The sequence below is a fragment of the Rhinocladiella mackenziei genome, assembly GCF_000835555.1.
Source record: "Rhinocladiella mackenziei CBS 650.93 unplaced genomic scaffold supercont1.5, whole genome shotgun sequence".
Classification (NCBI taxonomy): domain Eukaryota; kingdom Fungi; phylum Ascomycota; class Eurotiomycetes; order Chaetothyriales; family Herpotrichiellaceae; genus Rhinocladiella; species Rhinocladiella mackenziei.
Window position 1 is genome coordinate 2,302,684 of NW_013550600.1, and position 20,126 is coordinate 2,322,809.

At 50.8% G+C, this 20,126-nt stretch overlaps 10 protein-coding genes across 10 annotated transcripts; 5 read left to right on the forward strand and 5 right to left on the reverse strand.

Moving 5' to 3' along the window:
• Window positions 1–438: 438 nt before the first annotated feature.
• Window positions 439–3,252, forward strand: Z518_07309 (uncharacterized protein; the record flags this gene model as incomplete). Its single annotated transcript, XM_013415438.1, has 1 exon — window positions 439–3,252. One exon carries the CDS (start codon window positions 439–441, stop codon window positions 3,250–3,252), a length of 2,814 nt encoding a protein of 937 aa, XP_013270892.1.
• A 671-nt stretch (window positions 3,253–3,923) lies between these two features.
• Z518_07310 (uncharacterized protein) lies at window positions 3,924–5,186 on the reverse strand (the record flags this gene model as incomplete). Its single annotated transcript, XM_013415439.1, has 1 exon — window positions 3,924–5,186. One exon carries the CDS (start codon window positions 5,184–5,186, stop codon window positions 3,924–3,926), a length of 1,263 nt encoding a protein of 420 aa, XP_013270893.1.
• A 561-nt stretch (window positions 5,187–5,747) lies between these two features.
• On the forward strand, window positions 5,748–6,668 carry Z518_07311 (uncharacterized protein; the record flags this gene model as incomplete). The annotated part of the gene is made up of 2 exons (XM_013415440.1): window positions 5,748–5,888; window positions 5,958–6,668. 2 exons carry the CDS (start codon window positions 5,748–5,750, stop codon window positions 6,666–6,668), a joined length of 852 nt encoding a protein of 283 aa, XP_013270894.1.
• Window positions 6,669–6,842: 174 nt separating this feature from the next.
• Window positions 6,843–7,799, reverse strand: Z518_07312 (uncharacterized protein; the record flags this gene model as incomplete). The annotated part of the gene is made up of 1 exon (XM_013415441.1): window positions 6,843–7,799. The coding sequence occupies one exon, from the start codon at window positions 7,797–7,799 to the stop codon at window positions 6,843–6,845; it is 957 nt and encodes a 318-aa protein (XP_013270895.1).
• Window positions 7,800–8,830: 1,031 nt separating this feature from the next.
• On the forward strand, window positions 8,831–9,697 carry Z518_07313 (uncharacterized protein; the record flags this gene model as incomplete). Its single annotated transcript, XM_013415442.1, has 2 exons — window positions 8,831–9,320; window positions 9,372–9,697. 2 exons carry the CDS (start codon window positions 8,831–8,833, stop codon window positions 9,695–9,697), a joined length of 816 nt encoding a protein of 271 aa, XP_013270896.1.
• Window positions 9,698–10,156: 459 nt separating this feature from the next.
• On the reverse strand, window positions 10,157–11,636 carry Z518_07314 (uncharacterized protein; the record flags this gene model as incomplete). The annotated part of the gene is made up of 2 exons (XM_013415443.1): window positions 10,157–10,582; window positions 10,635–11,636. The coding sequence occupies 2 exons, from the start codon at window positions 11,634–11,636 to the stop codon at window positions 10,157–10,159; spliced, it is 1,428 nt and encodes a 475-aa protein (XP_013270897.1).
• A 355-nt stretch (window positions 11,637–11,991) lies between these two features.
• On the reverse strand, window positions 11,992–12,312 carry Z518_07315 (uncharacterized protein; the record flags this gene model as incomplete). Its single annotated transcript, XM_013415444.1, has 1 exon — window positions 11,992–12,312. The coding sequence occupies one exon, from the start codon at window positions 12,310–12,312 to the stop codon at window positions 11,992–11,994; it is 321 nt and encodes a 106-aa protein (XP_013270898.1).
• Window positions 12,313–13,091: 779 nt separating this feature from the next.
• On the reverse strand, window positions 13,092–14,285 carry Z518_07316 (uncharacterized protein; the record flags this gene model as incomplete). The annotated part of the gene is made up of 1 exon (XM_013415445.1): window positions 13,092–14,285. The coding sequence occupies one exon, from the start codon at window positions 14,283–14,285 to the stop codon at window positions 13,092–13,094; it is 1,194 nt and encodes a 397-aa protein (XP_013270899.1).
• A 1,530-nt stretch (window positions 14,286–15,815) lies between these two features.
• Z518_07317 (uncharacterized protein) lies at window positions 15,816–16,019 on the forward strand (the record flags this gene model as incomplete). Its single annotated transcript, XM_013415446.1, has 1 exon — window positions 15,816–16,019. The coding sequence occupies one exon, from the start codon at window positions 15,816–15,818 to the stop codon at window positions 16,017–16,019; it is 204 nt and encodes a 67-aa protein (XP_013270900.1).
• A 1,850-nt stretch (window positions 16,020–17,869) lies between these two features.
• Z518_07318 (uncharacterized protein) lies at window positions 17,870–19,641 on the forward strand (the record flags this gene model as incomplete). The annotated part of the gene is made up of 2 exons (XM_013415447.1): window positions 17,870–18,823; window positions 18,868–19,641. 2 exons carry the CDS (start codon window positions 17,870–17,872, stop codon window positions 19,639–19,641), a joined length of 1,728 nt encoding a protein of 575 aa, XP_013270901.1.
• Between the last annotated feature and the right edge of the window lie 485 nt (window positions 19,642–20,126).

Here is a 20,126-nt window from a genome sequence, read left to right on the forward strand (position 1 = left end):
GAATTATTATCAATTTTCAGTCTGATTTATCCAACAGCCTTTGTATTTCAACTTTTATTCTAATGGCCCAGGCTGATAAAACATGGCCCGGGTGCGGTGGCGATATTGGACAGTAGTGTTATATTCCGCGTCTGCTCCATCCACCATCCACCGACCCACCAATCTAGCTCCGCGCCGGTATTATCCTCTTCAATCTATGAAGGGCTTTCTCGCAGCCTCATCTCTCAAACCTGCGTCCGGATCGAGCGTCAATCATCCCTTACGGACGGGCTTTCCTCTCTACCGGACTTAAGCCGACTCGACCCCAAAGATCCGTGCGGGAATTCCCACACGACTCGACAGTAGTTCCACGTCCGGCGCTCACGGGTCTTTGACTTCATCACAATCAGCGTCAACACATCAGATTTAATCAAGAGATCCACCAGGTGTCTTCAAACCATGGCCGAATTTTCATCCCTGACCCATAAATTCCGAGCCAACTTGGACCATCAACAGCAAGGTGGGAATAAAATCAGTAAACGCAACCGACAGCCTCTTTCATGTGCCCCGTGCCGAATCAAGAAACTGAAGTGCGACAGAGGCCATCCGTGCGAGACATGTATTAAGAAAGGAGATCAAGCCAGCTGTACCTATGGCAAGACGGCGCCCATCTTCAACAGGTCAGAAGCCCACACCAATGCCGTCAACAATCACAACAACAATGGCCGCAGCAAAGCCCAGGAGAGGCTGCGTCATCTCGAGCAGCTGGTCATGCAGATGGTTGATAACAGTGTCGGCCCATCCCAGCCATCAGAGAGCATGGCCGCCGCGTCCCCCGAGAGAGACGCGCCGAATCCAACCATAGCGACAGAAGGACATCTTCAGGTCGGCTCATCTGAAGCCAGATACGTCGGTTCAACTCATTGGTCCGCCATCCTGGAAAATATCCAAGAGCTCAAGACTGCGCTGGGCTCCGAACATACTTCCAGCACCGAACTCGACGAGTCTGAAGATATCGAACCTCAAGGTCCAGAGTGTCTCTTCGGATCCCCCGGCAATTTGTCGTTGGCGCAGATTCTCGCTCAAGCTCTTCCGCCCCGACTCCAGGTCGATCGACGTCTGTCCACCTACTTCAATTCTAGGTACCTGGTGATCCCTTTCATCCACACGACCCAGTTCCAGCGACAATATGAGCAGTTCTGGCGGGCACCACTTGAGGCTCCTCCTCTATGGGTCTCCATTCTCTTTTCCATTTGCTGTATGTCGGCCACGCTGAGCGAGGCCGTCGGCTCCGAGCCTTCCACACCGGAAGACCAGCCCAGTCCACGCATGAATTTTTTGACCGCGGCCAGCCAATGCCTCCGACTCGGTGGCTTCGTCCGGCCCAAGCGCTACGTGGTTGAAGCCCTCGCACTCCACGCCCAGTGCAAATACATGTCGACGCTGGACCCGGCGCGCGAGGTGGGCATCATTTTCACGGTTCTCGTGCGCCTGGCCTTCCGCAGCGGCTACCACCGCGACCCGTCGCAATTCCCACACTTCAGCGTCTTTGAAGGCGAAATGCGCCGGCGTTCCTGGGCCATGTTGCGCCAATTCGATCTGATGGTCTCTTTCCAGCTCGGTCTCCCAAACCTGATTCCGCCCAACAGCTGGGACACGCTGCCGCCACGGAACCTGCTCGACACCGACTTTGACGAACACACCACCATACTCCCACCCTCCCGGCCCGAAAACGAAGCCACCCAGATCCTCTATTTCATCGTCAAGTCTCGCCTGATGACTTCATTTGGCAAAGTCTGCGCCCACGCCTTGACCTTCCGAGAATGCAAACAGAAGGAACTCATGGAACTGGACGCCGAAGTGCGCGAAACGTACAAGACGGTGCCGGACACCCTGCGCATCAAGCCCATGTCGCAGTCATTCGCGGACCCGTCATACCTGATCATGGTGCGCCTGAACTGTGAGTTTCTGTTCCAGAAGTCCATCTGCGTCCTGCATCGCAAGTACATGACTCAGGGCGGGTACCCGGCGAGCACCGCGGCGTGTACCGACGCAGCAATTGCGATCACCAAGCACATGTTGGACCTGCACAAGGAGTTCCAACCCGGCGGCCAGTTGTTTGCAGACCGCTGGATGCTGAGCAGTTTCACCATGAACGACTTCTACCTCGCGAGCATGGTGCTGTGCTTGGGTATTTCAATGTGGAAGAAGGCCCACCCCGGCAAGGGTGTCAATGAGGACGAGAGGATGGAGAGCCAACACGCGCTGCTCCGATCTGCGTTTGAGATCTGCGAAGAGCTCAGCCCAACTAGTACGGAGGCAAAGCGCGTCGCCAATGTCCTAAGAGTCGTGCTCGGGGAGATGGGTACGCCTGGTTCGGCATGGAGAGGATCTGCCTCAGCGTCAGGCTCCTCCATGTCTACTTCACAGCAGGGTCCTTCTACCACTTCGTCGTCATCCGGGAGTTCCACCCAACCGCCTCCACGGCTCCTGCAGCCCTCGCGATTCGGGGGCTCCGCGTTCTTCCCATCGCCTTACGATTTCAACCTGGCCCCTCTATCGCTTAACGACCGTGACATGTCGAGTTCCTCGTCGTCAGTGCAAATGGCCGACGCAAATCAGCCAGGAGAATTCTTCAACTTGAACATGCCTCTACCGACCCCCCGACTCGAGCCGAGTCCGAGCCTGGGCCCGAATCCATTCACATCATTCCTCCCATTTTCGCTATCCTATCCTCCAAACCAGCACTCCTCTCACCCTAGCATCGCCAACACCAACATGTCGTCGCCAGACTCCACAGCCACGAATCCGAATCCGAATCTAAATGTTGACGTTGACTGGGCCTTCCTCGACCAGTGGATGGCTCTACCGGACCAGGAAATCCTCCCCGTGAACGACGGCGGAAGCATACCCATGACCTTCAACGGTGCTGGAGCCGGAGTCGGAATTGGAGTCTCTGACCCCAACACGTCAATGACAACTCCCGGCCTTGACGTGAATGCAGAATGGTCCAGTGCACCCTACAGATTCCTGGGCGGGGAGATATTAAGGAACATTGCGGCGCGAGAAGAGGCGGAGGCCCAGGCTGAACGACAACAGCAACGTCAGCAACAGGGAGATGCCCAGGGCGAGATGGATGGTGTGGCGAGGAATCAGAGTCAAGATGGTGTCAATAACTCTGGCCCGGATGGAAAAGGTGTGGAGGGATACAGCTTAGATCGAGGAAAGAATCATTTCGCCGGACATGGAGTTGCGCAGTATATAGGGTATTAACGAAGCAAATGGCTGGGCATGAAAAGCTAGACGCATATAGGACTGCACCACGAATCTCCGATCTCAAACCCGAATAAAATTGAATAGCTGAACGGGGTATCTTGCGTCTCACTCTTCCTTTCCCTTCAAAGTTCCCCAGAACCATGCCTTCCTGTGCTATCCCTAGCGCCTTTACCTTTGCCTATTCCTTTTTTGCTTTTGGCCCATGATGTTGATTGTTCCATGTTGAACACTCTTCCGGTCCACACCAGACCGGCGCGGATCAGGATAGAGCCGACAAGAACACATACATACTTACCCGCCATGCTATGCCGTGTTTTCGAAAGAAAACTCCTAATGTTTCCTTGTGTCGAATTTCGTCCCATCCCAGCTCCAATATCGTATTCGGTACAGCATACAGTAAATGCCCAATTTGGGAAATTCCCATGGAGAATTTAGATCATCCATATCATACACTTCAATAGTGACCACAGAATTCTTCCTGAATCGAGGTACAAACTCCTGCCCGTCTGGGGATGATCATGTTGGACGTCAAAAGGCCTGTCGAAAGACTTGTTGGATGTAGTGCCTGTTAAACCTGGTTTGGCTTGTCGAAGTCTTCCTTTCAAAACAAACACCAGCGACTTTGGGACCAGGACAGCAAAGCTCATTCGATGATGTGTGCACTTTGATCACCCTTTAGTTGCAAGAGACCGTTTTGCGGCCTCCTTCCTTTTATTTTCACTGTCCCGAAGCTTCCACGCCGTTCGAATCTCATCCGCATTGGCCAATAAATCCTCCTCCGTAACATGATCGTTGATGGACTCGATCACACTCTGAAATGTGCTGACATGATTGGCGTCGGTTTTGTCATCCCGAAAGCGGTGGAAGCGCCAGCGGCGCATATGGTTTAGATCTTTGGTGCCATTCGTCATTCCGTTTCGTCCATTATAACCGTAAATTTGGTCTTTGTTGAGATCCTCCTGGTAACATTCCACAATACAGTCCTGCAGTGGTCGATCCAATTGCTTCCATTCTTCCCACTCGGCCGGTTCGACATGAAGCTCTCCCACATGAGCGTATTGACCATCATTACCATAATAAATATAGAGACCAAAACTTTCGGGAAAGGAGAAATAGTCATCTTGCGGGGATTGATCGGGGTCGTCTGGATCGGGTTTGATCTTAGCCCAGTTGATGTGCAATAGAAAGTCCACTGTATTTTCTGAAGGCGGTTTCCACTTGAGGATATGCTCGTCCGTGCCGGTCTTGTAGGGGGTATTCTTGCATGTAAATATCAACCCATCATTTCCATGCAATTGCTTGACCTTGGGAATAATTTCTCTGAACATTTTTTCCAAGCCATAGCTAAACTCCGTGGCTTTGTCTTCAACCACGAAGGGTCGAGGGATCGATGGATTCTGTTTGAACATTGCTTTGTAGGGTTGCAATACGTGCGATTTGAAGTATGCGAGGCGTTTGTCGAGAGGTCTTTGCATGAGAAGGGTGTTGTCCAATACCAGACAGTCAAAGACGAGAAATTTGATGACAGAAGGTCGATCGAGATATTTATCTTCCACCAATTCTCCGTCTAAAATTGTATTCGTATGGAACCGATGGAAGGTTTTGTCTTCATGGTGGGGAAAGTGTAAGCCGGGGACATAGTAGTAATCGTTCTTTCGGTCAATCAGGTAATGGATATCTCTGTCGCCGTCTTGGGTAAGATACATGAGATACCGCAGACCATCCGTTTTCTCGCAGACATAATAATCTTCGCTCTTGAGTTCTTGAATGTGCCTGGCCGCGAACGAGACTGGTTGGGCGCCTGGGAAGGATCGGTTGGATCGTTGGAGGAGATCAGCCACTTCTCTTTGGAATTCCCGCTGGAGTTCTGGTCCTGCCCATTGCCCACCGACTCTTGCAATGAGGGAGTCTGGGTCTGTGTGAGGATCCATGAGGGGCAACGACAATGGGGGTCGTAAGGGGGTAAGAAACGTTAAGTCATGGCAAGGCAGAGAACGCAGAAGGACGAGACCTCCGGAGGAAAGCGTTCATAAAACAAATTGCTATCGCCTTCGCCTTGTAAGGCGGAGAACGGGGAGAGGAGTCGTGACAAGGAGAAGTAGTGTTTGATGTTTGATCTTAGCTGGCTCGATGACTATCAAAGTCCCGCCTCAGCGAACGCAGTTGCGCTTGATGGTCACATGCTCTATCAAGCCTTAGTCACCTAACTTATCACGTGACGATATCTTTTTCTCATATGGATCGGACGACGACAATATTTTTGATCATCCACTGTCCCCCCTCGCTAGGCCAATTAGGCCTACCGTCGTTCCCCCCTTCTTGAGTAGAAAACAGAATGCTTCCCTCGAACTCTGACTTAGCTCTTCCCATTATATCCTGCAATGTGCGGCATTGTGCTCTCTCCACAGGCTTATCCAGACAGCGTCAGATCTAGTCTGAATTGAGACTTCCTTGAATGCCTCAACGTTACATTCGATTCGAACGAAGCCCAGATGGATTCGAAATCATCAGGACCAAATGAATTTTACCGCGATAATATATGCCTGGATGACATCCCTCTCGAAGGGCAGAAGTTACTCCGAGACTACGCGGGATTGCGGCAGGAAGAGTTGCTTCCGCATGTCATTGCCATCGTGAGCGACCCGATAGGCTTTCTGATCCATGTTTCGTGGACGGTCGCTGATCTTAGCGCCTCAATACAGCGTGACAAAGGATTCAAGATTGCGCCCTACGCTTGCATCGGCCACGCCCGATTTCTGACCGACCGCTGGGCCGTGTTGCCGTACTCCAAAGATTTCTTGTCAAAGCTCAGAGAAGGCGCAGCGCTCTTGGATGTTGGATGTGGCTTGGGACAGGAATTGCGATACCTGATCGTCAACCATGCGATAAGCCCCTCTCAACTGTACGGATTTGACCTTGAACCGGGTTTAATCAACTTGGGATATGAATTGTTCCGTGACCGCGACCGAGCAGGAGCCATGACCCTATTTGCTGCTGATTTGATAGGCGACGCAAACCCCGAATTGGATGGGATCAAAGGCAGAATGGATTTGATCCAGGTCTCCCAGGTTTTGCACATCTACGACTACGACGACATGTTCGAGGCCGCGAAACGCTTGATTGCATTGGTCAAACCGCAGTCAGGATCCATGATAGCTGGCAATCAAGTAGGTAGTCTCAATGCTGGGTCGTACGAATTGAAAAGTGAGTTCGCCCCCACCGGATTTCACTACCGTCATAATATCAAGAGCATGGAAGACTTTTGGAACAAGCTCGGACAAGCCACAGATTCTGAGTGGAAAGTGGAGTGCGGTCCGATTCAATCTAATGCCGTTGAGGAGGCTCGGAGCACTCGATTTGCGCGAGGGGATACGGGGATGACCATGATCTGGTTTTGCGCAACGCGGTTGTAAATTCATTGGAAACCCGTGACGAACCAGAAACCCCGTCAGGTATCTCCCAGGCGAGGAGAACCAGGAAATAAGGTCGGCGGTTTAGGTTGGGCAACATCTTCACTGCCGAGAAGACTACTTTATCATAAGCTGGGCTCCAAAATCTGCTCACCTCCCCATTCCAACAAACTCCCGCTATGACAAATGAGGACCAAGATCCACTCTGAACAATGAACCACCATAGACGTATCCTTCACTAGATTTCCCTGTGGTGGTAACGTAAAGACTTCCACGTTTTAGATCCAGAGGTTTCCTTCCAAACTTACAATCACTGGGACCCACAAAAGTCGTCTCGTTCGGACTTCCCGCAACCACTTCGGTAGCTAAGGGAGTGGATATCTGCGGTGATGTGGCGCCAGAGAACAAGTTGATTTCGTCGAAGCCATTTGCGAGCCAAAGGCTATTTCCGCGGAACGCAAATCCTTGAGCAAACACAGTGTCGTTGTTCTGGAACAGGGGCTCCACCGGGCCGACGGGAGTGGCGGTTTGTAGGTCTATGGGGACCCGGCTGATCGACCCTTTCTGGGAATTGTCGTAGTACAGGAAATCTCCATGTATGCCGACAGAATTGATACCAACTCCGCTAGGTGTCACTGGTGACATGCTGGCCGTGTCATTCAGAACCACGCGGGACTGGCCCGACTTGATGTTGAGCATCCAAACGGACCCTAGTATACTGTCGGGGATCAACAAACGGGTGGAGTCCAGCGGAGTAGCTTTGTCGAGCAGGGCAGCATCCGTGACATCGGCAACCTTGGCTGGTTCGACCGAGCGGTCTTTCTTTCTCATGTCCAGCTTCCAAACCGAATAGGAGCCCTTCTCGGACGTTTTTTCTGTGACGGAAAGGTTGCCCGCGACAACATAAAACTCGTTGACTTGTGTTTCCACAATGCTGAGGGCAGCTTGAACCCCTGGGATAGTGGCAACCTTGGTGGCTTCAAATTCGTCGCGGGTAGAGATGAGGTAGACTTGGGGAATGCTGGCCAGCGTTACCAAGATGTCGCCATCTTGTTTGCGGATGGCGAGGGAGTTCACATAAGTCCCCAACGGAAAGTCGTGGATGAGGACCGGCTCCAAAGGGAGGGAAGGCATCGACCTTGTATGTGCGCTGGAGCAGCGCCGTACGGACAATAGTCCCAAACTAAAAAGCAGAATGCGGTTGAGAGCCTTCATCCTCTAGGTTGGCAAGAAAGCGTAGCTAGATAAAATCAAAGGTTAGCTGAGGATTCGTGTCTGAAATTACCTGGCTATGGATCATTTATAGGAGGTTCTCGAGATATGTGCCTTATGCGATGCCTCGTGGACTATTCTTTGACCGTGGTAGAGTGCTGAAGCATCGATCGCCCGAGATGCTTGATATCCAAGGCTGTGTGTTCTCAGGCCACCAACTAAGATGAGCCATAGCGGCTGATTAACTAAACTCTTTTGGTATGACTGAACGAGCTCCCTAGATTGGTAACGTTGCATTCAAAATGTCTACTGGAGAACGTGACGTCAAATAGAAACATCACAGTAAGGTCCAGCGTCAAGGATCCAATGACGTATTCCAGCTGGCATCAAGATCTAGGTACAAGACGTAGCACCAAGCTACTGTGGTGCTGGCCAAGACGCCAAGGACGGCGCCTATAAAACGGCCACGATTGTTCATAGATTAGGCTAGTCTTCGACAATTTGGAGGTTTTGCCCGCTGCTTTAGGAGGGACTTTTCCCTCAAACGCTTTCCCACAATCACATGATCTCGAAGGCTTGGCAATCTCCACCGTAGTGACCCCTGGGGGGTTGGAGGGCTAACCCCCAAAATACAGAACCTATGCTTTTTACCAAAGATCGCTAGTTGACTTTTAATAATATTATTCAAAAGGCTGATAATACGTGCTCTGTGCCGACAAATATCCCGGTCTCACCTTAAAATGTCTGTCACGAGACTTTTTGCCAAGAACAGGCAAACCAGACAAACAGCTCCTTTTGGCTAAGCAGATATTGACTCCTCCGAGCTTAGACCAAGCCCCCCAACAGACACTTTCGAATCCCAGCTCAACTCGAAGCAAGTGAGTTAATAGCTTGGAGTTGGCATACGGTACATCGACAAGTCACCTAGCCGAAGGACTCGAAAGAGGACAAACATGTCAAAGCAAATATTTGAAAAGTTTGATGGAGGCGAAGTCACCGACGATATGTTGGCGGAAGCGCGTCGCAGCTGTTCAATGAAAACTACGGAATCTGGGGCAAAGATGCCGCGAAATCAGGCGCATTCGCGAAACCAGGTCAGCCGAGTTGGGTTGTTCTGCTCTCATCTATTGATGGTAATGATAGGAAGTCGTGTGAGGCTCAGCAAAGACCGGCTTCGAGCACAGTATCTACCCCACGGTGCCGCCTGCTCTTACGCTAGAGTTAGAATTGAAGATCGTCTTACCGGTAATGTGTTTGCCTGCCGATGGAACTATAATGGCAAAACCGTGTGTTGGGTCACTCAGTTGGTTGTCCATCGCGATTTTCGGGAGCGTGGAATTGCAGTCAGTCTGTTGATTCAAATTAGGCAGGATGAGGACGAAATTTACGGCCTTATGAGTTCCCACCCAGCTGCGTGTTTGGCAGCCGCAAAAGCGTTCGGAAGTAAGTGCATACTTGGTTCATACTGCGAATCAGTACTAAAGTTTGTCATAGATGGTATCGGCACTGTGCGCCTCGACTTCATTCGCAAACATGCCGGAGCTGTCATGAACGCATCTCCGATCGGTTACGCCAAAGACGCCGATCTACGTGGTAGTCTCTTTCATACTAGGGAGACAAACGGAGTTGTTTCGTCAGTATATACCAACTTTTTTGTTGATCACACCGAACCACTTGAGGCACTTGCATGGGTGCGAGATGGGCTGGATTGGCCTCTTGGAGAATTGCTTGACGGTCATGAGTTCCTCTTCCTTCTTGAAGTCAGGCGCCGTGATCGGTTGAGATCTCGGTCGACTTCACGGCCTCAAACCGTCTCCTAGGTAATTTGTTCGGCTACGGGGCAGCACAAGATGGCTACGTGTATTGTCTTAAGCGGATATGCTCCGTTGAGAATGGCAATTTTTGGAGGCGGGCATTGGGGGCAGTTGCCAAGTACTTCACCATTGAGCCCTTTCGCTGGCGAGGCATCTGAGCAATAGCGCCCATTCTATTTCGCTTTCTAACACTCATCCCAGCTGCGGTCGGACTGGATATGACGAGGCTGAGCTCTGAAAGTAGTGGCACATTTGGCGGGACGATGGTGACTGAAGGTTTTGGTGTCATGGGTATAAAGTGCATGCCAAGAACTGCAGCGAGGATGTGATAATTGGGGCTTCAGTTATCAAAGTCATGCCAGCACTTTGTGGCACGTGATACTGCATCTGTAGCCCAGGAAATCACACACCCTCCCCCCAAAGTGGATTTTATCCTACGGAGTACGATCCTAAGGTGCCCAGGATCTACTTCCACTGTTTCAAGCGCGTCGCGACCTCCAGCATACTCGCCGGCCACCACTGCTCCTGGATCGAAGAAGTGCCCAAGAACTCGTCACCATATCTCGCAATCAGGCCCTGAAGTGCTACAACCGGGAAATCGCCCACCCACCAAGCCTCGTTCTCCACCAGAAACATAAGCACCAGCCAATGGGCATATACGTCCAGCGCTAGGACCTCAGCAGTCGTGAGCTCGGGTTCATCGTCTACATTGTCTGTTCGGGGATCGAGAAGTGGAAGAAGGAGGTCGACATAGGTGTTGGAGGCACGGGAGAAGAATGCTAAGAACGATCTGGCCAGTGGCTCCGTGGACGTGGGTCGTGGTCGTCGGAGTACGAAGTTTCGTAGCCAACCCGGCGCCTGCGCCAGTAGACTGCCGGGAGCGACAGAGAACTTGATTGCGTTAGCCATGTCCCTGATGCGACAGTCGGCAAGGGAAACCTACATGGGGTACATACTCCAACGAATTCTCGATTTTTTCGGAGTTCGAGAAAGTACTCGACATTAGATCGTTCAGGATATTGTAAGCGTCGAATGCCGAGGCCGTGTTCTCGTCTGCTTGATGGGTGGCAAGAGCACTCTCAATCCTGCATTGGAGTTGCGATAAAGCCTGGTGAAATGTAGCGGCCAGAACAGGAAACATGGTGTGAGAGCGCTCGGGAATGGTTGTGAAGTTGCTGGAATCCGTAATCGGTGATGAAAAGTTTATGTCCCAGGGTGTTTTGGACTTTGGATTTCTCCTTTCATCACTTCTATCTGCGCGGTTGGAATTCAACACAACGATAGTTGTCCGTATACCTCTCAGTAACAAGATCGCGTCGCGAGGCGTAAGAAGGTTGATATCCTGTGATCCCTGGGCGAAGAGCACCCAGTGTTGAATGTGTTGGAAGGCGAGCGCAAAGGGTACGAGCATCAGCGCATTGGCCAACAGAGGTTGGATGTCCGACTCCCTTGGGCGGCATGTCATGGTCCGCATTTGTTCGAGAGCCAAAGTATGATGCTGCAAGCCCACATCTAGGATTTGACGGACAGTTTCGGGATCAGCGTTTCCATGGGAGATGGTATCGCAGCACAGACAGGCGGCAGATAGCGCCAGGACGGAGTGGGAAACGGGCTCGCTATCGAGCGCCAGCTTAGCTATTCCGATCTGCAAGACTATCCGATCTTTGTGCCAACGTGGAGCGTATTTGCATGTATGGTTCAGAAAGTGAAGGTAGAGGTTTGCGTCTGTGAAGTTGGTGACGGCATCGTCAGTCCCAACTTGGCTCAAAGCACGAGGAGGCGTCAAAGGTCCAGGAGATGGCCTTCTGGACCGGGTTAAAAGACTGCTGAATGGTCCAGATGGCGGTGGAGTTGGAGATGGAACGGAAGACCTGGATGTAGCACCGGATTCGCTTGATCCAGGGGAAAGCTGGTCTATTGCATACACGCACGTTCTCAAACTCATTTCACAGAGCGTACAGGACGGCCGTTTCTCGTCGCACTGTGACCATTTAGTTGATATATTCAATGTGACAGTGATATACTCACTTTTTTCCTTCGTTGTTTGCATGTCAAGCAGCCGTTTCGAGATTTTCGATGAGATCGCCTTGACCGGAATCCTGGGCCGAAGGAGGAGGATGGTGATGATGAAGATGATGATGATTTCTGATCCATGGTTTGTTGGATATGAAGATATTTTGAATTACCTCTGGAAGGGTCATTGATATTTGTATCTCCGAAGTCATTTGCAGTTGTGTCCATGCCTGAATACAACCCTCTGATCCTCAGGGGCATCTCATGGGCGCTATTACGGAGTCAGACTACTTCAGGTCTGGGGACAAGAAAAAGACATCTTCAATCGCTCTTCCTTTAAGGACCTTCAGAACCGAGAAGTCCTTTATTCTCGGTGCCCATTGCAAGAACAATGTCGGAGCTGGATATGAACTCTGTTTCAGCGCACAGATACGTTTCTCGGCTGAAGTCATCGGCTCCTCGGGGTGGCTCAGGCTCACTAGGCTGAGGCTGAGGTGGCCTTGCAGCAGGCCACCCGCCAATGCCGCTAATGACATTTGGAATTTCTCCAGCTCTAGTTCTTTGGTGGTCTTGTCCGTAACCTGCGGGACATGGTACATGGGCGGCATAATTCGATCCAAACCCAACCTCCCGCTGCAGGTAATCTCGAAACGATGAATATAAAGAATGAGGAACAGGAGTTCGAATACCTTGGATTCAAATCGTCCTCGGGACTCCGTGCTCGGCGATCCCACATACCCCAATCGCGGTCTTTTGAGCTATGGCAACCGCGCTTCATCGACTCCATTTCAACGAAATCTATTAGTCGATAAATGGTACAACTGGTGGGACTGGTACTGGAACGGTCTTCTCCGCGGCAAGCAACTAGAAAGCTACTAGCGGCTGAGAAGCTAGCGAGGATGCAAAGAAGGTGACTAAGCCGCTGCAAGGAAGCACCTAGCGACGAAACTACGACGCCGGCTGTCAAAGCTGCCAGCGGAAACGCCGCCAAAGTAGGAGCCTGCATTAACCACGTGGCAAACCAGCCAAGAAGCTGTCAGCAATGACGCGCCCCAGGTCCATGTTGACCAGAATGGGGGAAGTCAGAAGTAATTTCATGTCGAACAGAGCAAGGGCGGATAGAAGGAGTGAAAACTCGTGCAACTATGGATGGGAGGGGGAAGCCCCCTATATAGGCCAGAATAGGGGCTCTTGGCACTAGGCACCAGCTGTCTGACATTTCACTTCATGTTCGACGAAGTTGGCAGATAGCTCCAACCGCAAATAGCTTTGTATATTATCTAATTAGTGTATTTCAGAAGAGAATGATGTGTGAAGTTAGCCTGGGAGCCCAGACAGAGCGTCCTATTGCAAGCGCTACTACAATTATAGCAGCGATCCCATGAAACTATAGCCCATTTCTATCCAAGAAATCGAATGTGACCTGGTAGCCAGCAGTGGCATTGTTGTGGAGCGGGAAGGCATGACCGGTATTCGGCTGGATATAGTCCTCGACAACGGCGGCGTTCGGGTAGGTATTCTTCAAATCCTGCAAGGTGTATGCCCCCTTACAATCACCGGCACAGATATAAAAGTCGAATTCGGCCAACATGAATTGTATCGGCGCTTTGAAATCCGGTCCCGGAAGCCCTATGATATGAAAAGCGGAGGCGAGTTCCCCAATCGGGACGGGCTGCTTGAGGGCATCGCCGTAGTCGAGCATCTCTGGGGTGAACGCGGTGTCGGGGTCACCACCGAAGAAGAGATTCTGGATGCCGGTCTTTTGACACACAACGTAGCCACTCGATCGATTAAAGGGAGGAGAGCTCGTGGCGGCAAAGTCCACACCCCATGACGCCATCCCAGGTTTTCCCAAATACTTGCCGTAAATATAACCCGTGATAATTGCTCCGTCGCTCAGAGAGGGATACGTAGCAATGAATGCGGAGGTGAGGAAGGATCCGAAACTGTGACCGACATGTACGACTTTGTTTGGTTTGGCCAATGTGTTGAATACTGTATCGACAGGTTGTGCTTTCCTTGCGAAGCTGTACAAGGTGCCATTGCGCGCCATCAAAGTCAACTGTCGAAGTATCTCTAGTTCCAGAGGCGCTTGTACCACGTCGTACGCGTCAGGGTGATCTGATTGACCGGCTCCTAAACGATCGTAGGTGAGGATGGAATATCCTGCTTTGAGTGACGCCTCAACATAAGACTGGTTCTCCCGATCGAGTTCAGGATCCCAATATCTTCCATCGTAATGCGCGCCATGAGTGGCAATCTGCAGGATGTCCTTTTTCTTTCCGGAAAACTTGGGGACACACAGTTGGGCATGGATATTGAAAGTAGCCGAAGTTGTAGTGTTCTCAACGATCGTCTGTACACCGACGGGAGTGTCCCAAGTATCAGCGTAGATGGCCCAGGCTCTCGCTTCGATATTATTGTCCACCCTTGGATGGTCATAGATCGCGCTGTCTGAGGTAGCGAACACTGGGATATCCAATTGTTTGCAGTACCCGTAGGTTCGTTGGGAGGCATCGATGCTCGACGCTGAGATACTATGAAAAGGGGCCAACAAGGCGATGACAAGAATGGCGGCCATTGCTGAATGTCAAGGGATGATATCAACGAAGATTATGGGAGGATGTAAATCACATATCCGCTCGAGCAATGACAGCGAAGTCAGTAGCTTATATAGTCGCAGAGAGAAGCAGCACCGCCTCAATATCAATTTTTCGAACTATGACGCCCCAGTGCCAAGGTGATATCGACCGCCAGCTACGGAAGGCCGTGTTTTCGATGACAGTCTGAATCTGAGACGCGCGGATCGTGGGAACTTTCGGCTGGAGTTGATACAAAATCAGATTATGGCGCAGTCCTTGGGACGTCATGGCAGCTATGTTGAAGTTCTTGGTTTGGATAACAAAGCTGGAAAAGATGGAACCAAGGGGCAACAGCTGGAGTTCTCATCTGAAGAAGAGATTGAATCGTTGCGTCGTACTCGTGTAAAATGACCCAAGTCGAATGTAGGGGAGGCCTGCCCCCCTCCGGCAAGGGCGAGATCTTTCATGCTGCTGAGCCGCAAAGAACGGATAGGCCTGTTAGGAACAATTTATTTTGAGTTTCATCCCAACGGTTTAGACGGTGCTGCAGATACACGGAAGACACAGGTGGCCAGACACTTGCTATACTGACAAGGGTCGTATTTGTTGACCAGGGTCGCATAGCATTATGACTGACAAATCCCAGTGCACGAATATGGGGCCCTTTTCCTGAAGGCTGGGGCAGTTAGTAGTGTTGGTCATTCGAGGTCATTTCAATGTTTGGAAACGACATGGTTGCTGAAGGCGATCTCGCCCGAAACGCCCGCCATCATGAAAGCTACATCTTGGGACTTGATCTTTAGACTTGCATTGGCCTTCCTCGCTTGTGAAATACCCTCAGGCACGTTGAAGGCAGCGGGGAAAGTTCAGTATCCCATGGTTTGACGAGATTGAAATCTGAGAATCTGGCTAGAACTCGGCACGACACATCGATACATGATACTCTACCTACAATGACAAGCAGATCGAACGAAGAAATGATTTGAAAATTTGAGCCCAAAGCTGGTGAAGGCTAAGGCGAGGCTGAACTCGCGTTTCTCACACCAATCGTCGATATGATTGCGGAGATTGGAGGACTGCAGTGCTTTGCAATTCCCAAGTACATGTCCTTCGCTAGATGGTGAATTTGATAAAGTTATATTGAGAGGGCTTAGCCACACGAGCGAATGAGGCTGGCGAAAAGAAACTCAAATCAACCGCGAACAAGCCCATCACAACTCATTCTATTCGATCCCCACCGAACATTGCTGAGACACGTATTCTCAACACCGCCCCAAAGTTGATGACTCGACCCACGACGAAGAATATAGACAGCTTCAATAGATAGCTATAAATCATTCGATCCGGCCTCGCATTCGGCATTTACACTACGGTCACCATCCTACACAAAGCCTCGGATATAAAGTCTCTGATCAAGCATTCTAGCCTATTCTTCATTCTTGCAATCTCCCCCAAGACTATACCTATCACTTCGTCAAACTCATACACCATTCTTCAAACCTTTTCAAACTCTTCGTTGCCTCGCTCCAATGGTTGCTCTCATTCTCGCTGTCGGTGCCGCCATTTATTTCACCGCTGAGAAGGTTCGCACCCATAAAGAAAAGAAGCGCGCCTCGAAAGCTCAAGAAGCTCTACAACACGGCTTAGTGGAACCTGTTTCGATCATTGATGACACCACCCCGGTGGGAAATCCCCCACCGTACCATAAAGGGAACCTACCGCCATACCACTAGGAGAACGTCTCCCCTTACCACATGATGAACCGACATCTCGCGTCCAAGACCAACAAACAAAGCGCTGGCCCACCCACTGGTGGTACTTTCGAGGGCGCTTGGATTGAAGCGAGGGGGGAAGCATTTCAGGTCACAAGGGGATTAGGGAAATTTCGATTTCCTAGGATGTTGAGATTTCCTTTAGCATCTTGTTTCCCATGGGCATGCCAGTCCCTTTGTGTGTTTTTTCTTCCTCGGGCATTGCTAGCATGATTGTAGAATAGTGAATGACTTGTACATAGAGATAATCTGACTGCCACGTTTCTGCCAGCCTCTAACACCTCTTGTGTCACGGCGATTGATCCTGGGCCATCAGCGGGCGTGCACACATTATTGGTAACTTTGGCCGACATTGCCGCATCTACTTCGTCAATCCGGGAGCCAGCGCGACTCAGGAAACATCTTCGGTGGCGGGGAGTGAAAAATGTCTGCTGAAGGCGAGATTATAGAGAGGTTGCTGATGCCCTTCCGCTCAGTAATGATGGATGGCAAGTACCTAGGTTTCTGTGTGGATGAGAAGCAAAGCTCATCAGGGGCTAGTGGAGAAATGTATGCGCTGGTGTTTGTATCTCTCACACAAGACATCCGTGACTCAAAGGCTCCAGGTGGGCGAATGTACAAGGTCCCCTCCAGATATACTGCGGCGCTTCTGTATAAGTACCAACAATGAACACAATAAATCAGCAGTTTCAAGACTGTATACGATGATGGGTAGGACAACTACCGAAGGACAATGGTTGAAATGCGCTGCTGCAGACAGTTGAGGACTATTCAAGAGCGCCGTCGACGCCGTGGCCTTGGGGGACTGTACGATTAAGTCACGGGACGTGTACTGGGCAAGGAGGACCACACGCTGTTGAGCTAGCCGGGCCCTTTCAAAGCATTCACCGGGAAATAAATAGAATATGCGAAAGATTGCTGTGTTTGTCAAAATTACTAGGTAATTACAATCTTTTTAATTTGTCACAAAGGGGCAGCCCACATATCCTAGTCCGGAAAGTCACCCGAATACGCATTCTGATACGCATATACGCTTCCTCTGCCGCTAACGTTCTTCATTATTTCTTATAACGTTACACCTTATTATTTCAGAATCTTCCCCTGGCCTAGATCCGCCACAAAAAGCCAGGATCTGCTGCGCCTTGCCGTGCGGCGACTAAGCTTGAACTAAATGCGATCCTCCTTCATATACACACGCAGTGTTCTTTGTCCATTTGCGCAGCAATTTAGTGACTTCTACAGTCATGATGCGCCAGGTCAAAGCGATCACGACGTTCCACCCTTTTACATCAGCCGCTGAGCCAGACATGGCCCCACCAATCTGTGAGTATCGACCTCTCCGAACGACACGAACAGGACGAATCTGCAAATGCTACGGGCAGTATTCTCAATAGGCGATGGGTCCAGTCCAGAAGCCTCAAACTTACCGCCTATCTCATTAGGACCTGTGGACCGGACCGCCTACCTTATTCAGTCCATGTAGTGTTAAGAGTGATATGGATTGATTGATTGATGATGACGCCCGTGCAGGCTGTTCGGCCTATGCGGTTACGTTAGCCTTGCAAGCAAAGCATCCTAAGTAATAGCCATCGTGCCATCACTGTAGCGTTACTCACTTCAGGGGTATGATCCTAGTACTATATGGAAGCCTTGCTCAGCACAAGTACGTTCATGTCACGGGCACACCGTCGGCGAACGCCATATAATTAGATTCTTTTCACTGGGCCACTAGAAATACTTTGCAATTCCACGCCGTTTGAAAATGTCAACGCTCGCTCCAGGTTGCAGAATCCTCTCCGCAGGACGTCGGAATGGCCCGGACGGCTTCTACATGTTGCTTCGATGAGCTCGTGCGAGAAAGACATACGGTGGCGCACGAGAGCCGTCGTACGTGGGGTCGCTTCGCCACTGACAGTGGGGATGCTCTCAAGATCAACGATGTCCTTTGGGAGGCTCCTAAAGTCGATCTTTCCTACTTCACCCCGATGCAGTTTCAAAGAATCATCTCGAGCTTGACAGACCCAAACTTTCCGAGCAAGGAATCGAATGAGTCATGGCAGAAGGACCAGGCCGGTGATTTTAAGACCGCGACCAAGGAACGAGTGGAACATATTTGGCTTGATGTAGCCTGTATTAACCAGGGACCTTCGATTGAAAATGCCTGCGAGCGGCTAGAGGAGATCAACAAGCAAGGCGTGATCTTCGGTCGAGCTGAAACGGTGTACGTTTGGCTCAGTCACCACCGGTCAGACAATCTCATCAACATTCTACTGCAAGTTAGCCGCCTTGCAAGATGCCTCGAGCAAGGCCTACACTCGTCTCCGGAAAGGGGTCCCATGGGAAATGGACTAGTGACATCAACGTGGTTGGACGCTGCTACGACGCGCTTTGAGAGGCTTCTGTCTGATCCATGGTTCGACTCCCTTTGGACTCTACAAGAAGCATTCCTGCGTCAGGACGCCCTTCTCCTTTTTTTTGAAGCCCGGCCTGTTCCGCTAGATCCTGATACCCGAACGATGCTTGAAAATCTGATCAGATATCGAGCGGAGCAAGTGTGGAGAGACGATTATGATATCCATGAGACATCAGCCCACGGCCAATACTGGACAGTATCAACCCTGGCAACAGTCTTGTCACTGGTGCACGGACTTTTACTATCGCTATTATCAGATGACTTTTCCCTTCCTCTGGCGATCTGCATGCAAAAACCGCAAATCTATTTTCCATCATCCAACGGTCGGGCCTCTGCTATTTCGGCACGACGAGTGAATTTGCCCTCTACCACGCCACAAAATTCCGACGGCCACAGCTCCAATTCGACCTCGTGTACGGCTGCATGCAGATCTTCAACGTCCACCTTGGAAGACCCGAAAGGCTGTTCACAAACTCGGAGTCACTGGAGGAACTCAATGACGAGCTCGTCATCTGGCTCACCAACCGCCATGGCTCGAGCTCGCAGATGTTCATACACACCCAGCCAGCGCTGCTGGGTAAGTCGTGGCGTTTCTCCCTCCAATCTGAGGTGACGGATGATTTTATGCCCAGCATGTTCCGCAGTAACGAGATGTACATGCAGTTTTGGGATGCGAAGCCCCATCGCTGGGGCTTGCGCTTCTCCGCCATAGCCTATGGGTTTGAAGCACTTGCAGAGCGATGGAGGAGCCCGACACAGACAAATCCGAATACCTCGGATGTGGAGAGAGAGCTCTTCTTACACCGGCCTGCCGTCGGGCCATTGAAGTCCATCGCTGTGGATGAGAATGCCCATTTCGACGGACTGCCATCGCGTCTGAACGGAGTTCGGTTGCGCAGCAGCGAAAGGACCACACTCGTGAATTGGCTCGTAGATCATTTTGCCACCGCGTGTGACTTGCGCGTATTTTTTTTCATGGACCGCCTGTGGTCCCGAGCCGACGGTCCCGTATTTTACTGCATGGGGATCATTGCTCTCAAGAAGCACGACGACGAATATGGGGAATACTGGCAGCGGTTAGGTATCTGTCTGTGGGAGACGAATTTGGTGCCTTTGCGAAACGAGTGCGGGAAAGGACGATGGGAGCATATCGATGGACTTTACGTGTAAACCCATTCCTCTTTGGCGAGGATTCTTTTTTTTTTTTTTTTTTTTACAACAAAGTTGCTGACGTGGTGCGTTATCCTCCCTCGTCTGCGGATTTCTGTCACGACAATCAGCGGACTTGGGCAGCAAAGGTCAGTGAGGTGCCTGCAAGTATATATGACGGTCTGCAATAAGGCTGAGATAAAAGTGGAGGAACGAGTTAGCTAGTAACGAACACGAAAACCAAAAACAAAAATATAGTGTAGCGGGGCGCTACGTGCATGGCTTATGTAAGGGGCAAGCAAACATGGGTGGGTAGAAAGATGGCGAGAGCATTGAGCCTTTCTTGTAATTAGAGCTTGGTGTGTAGTTGCTCAACAGCTTTGGCGACGACATCCTCCCTGCATGACAGGCACTCAAGTGCTAAACCGTTCATCACCTATACAATAGTTATTAGCATTAATGGATCAAAATTCGGAAAAGTTTAGCAACTGAACACTGCATATCTA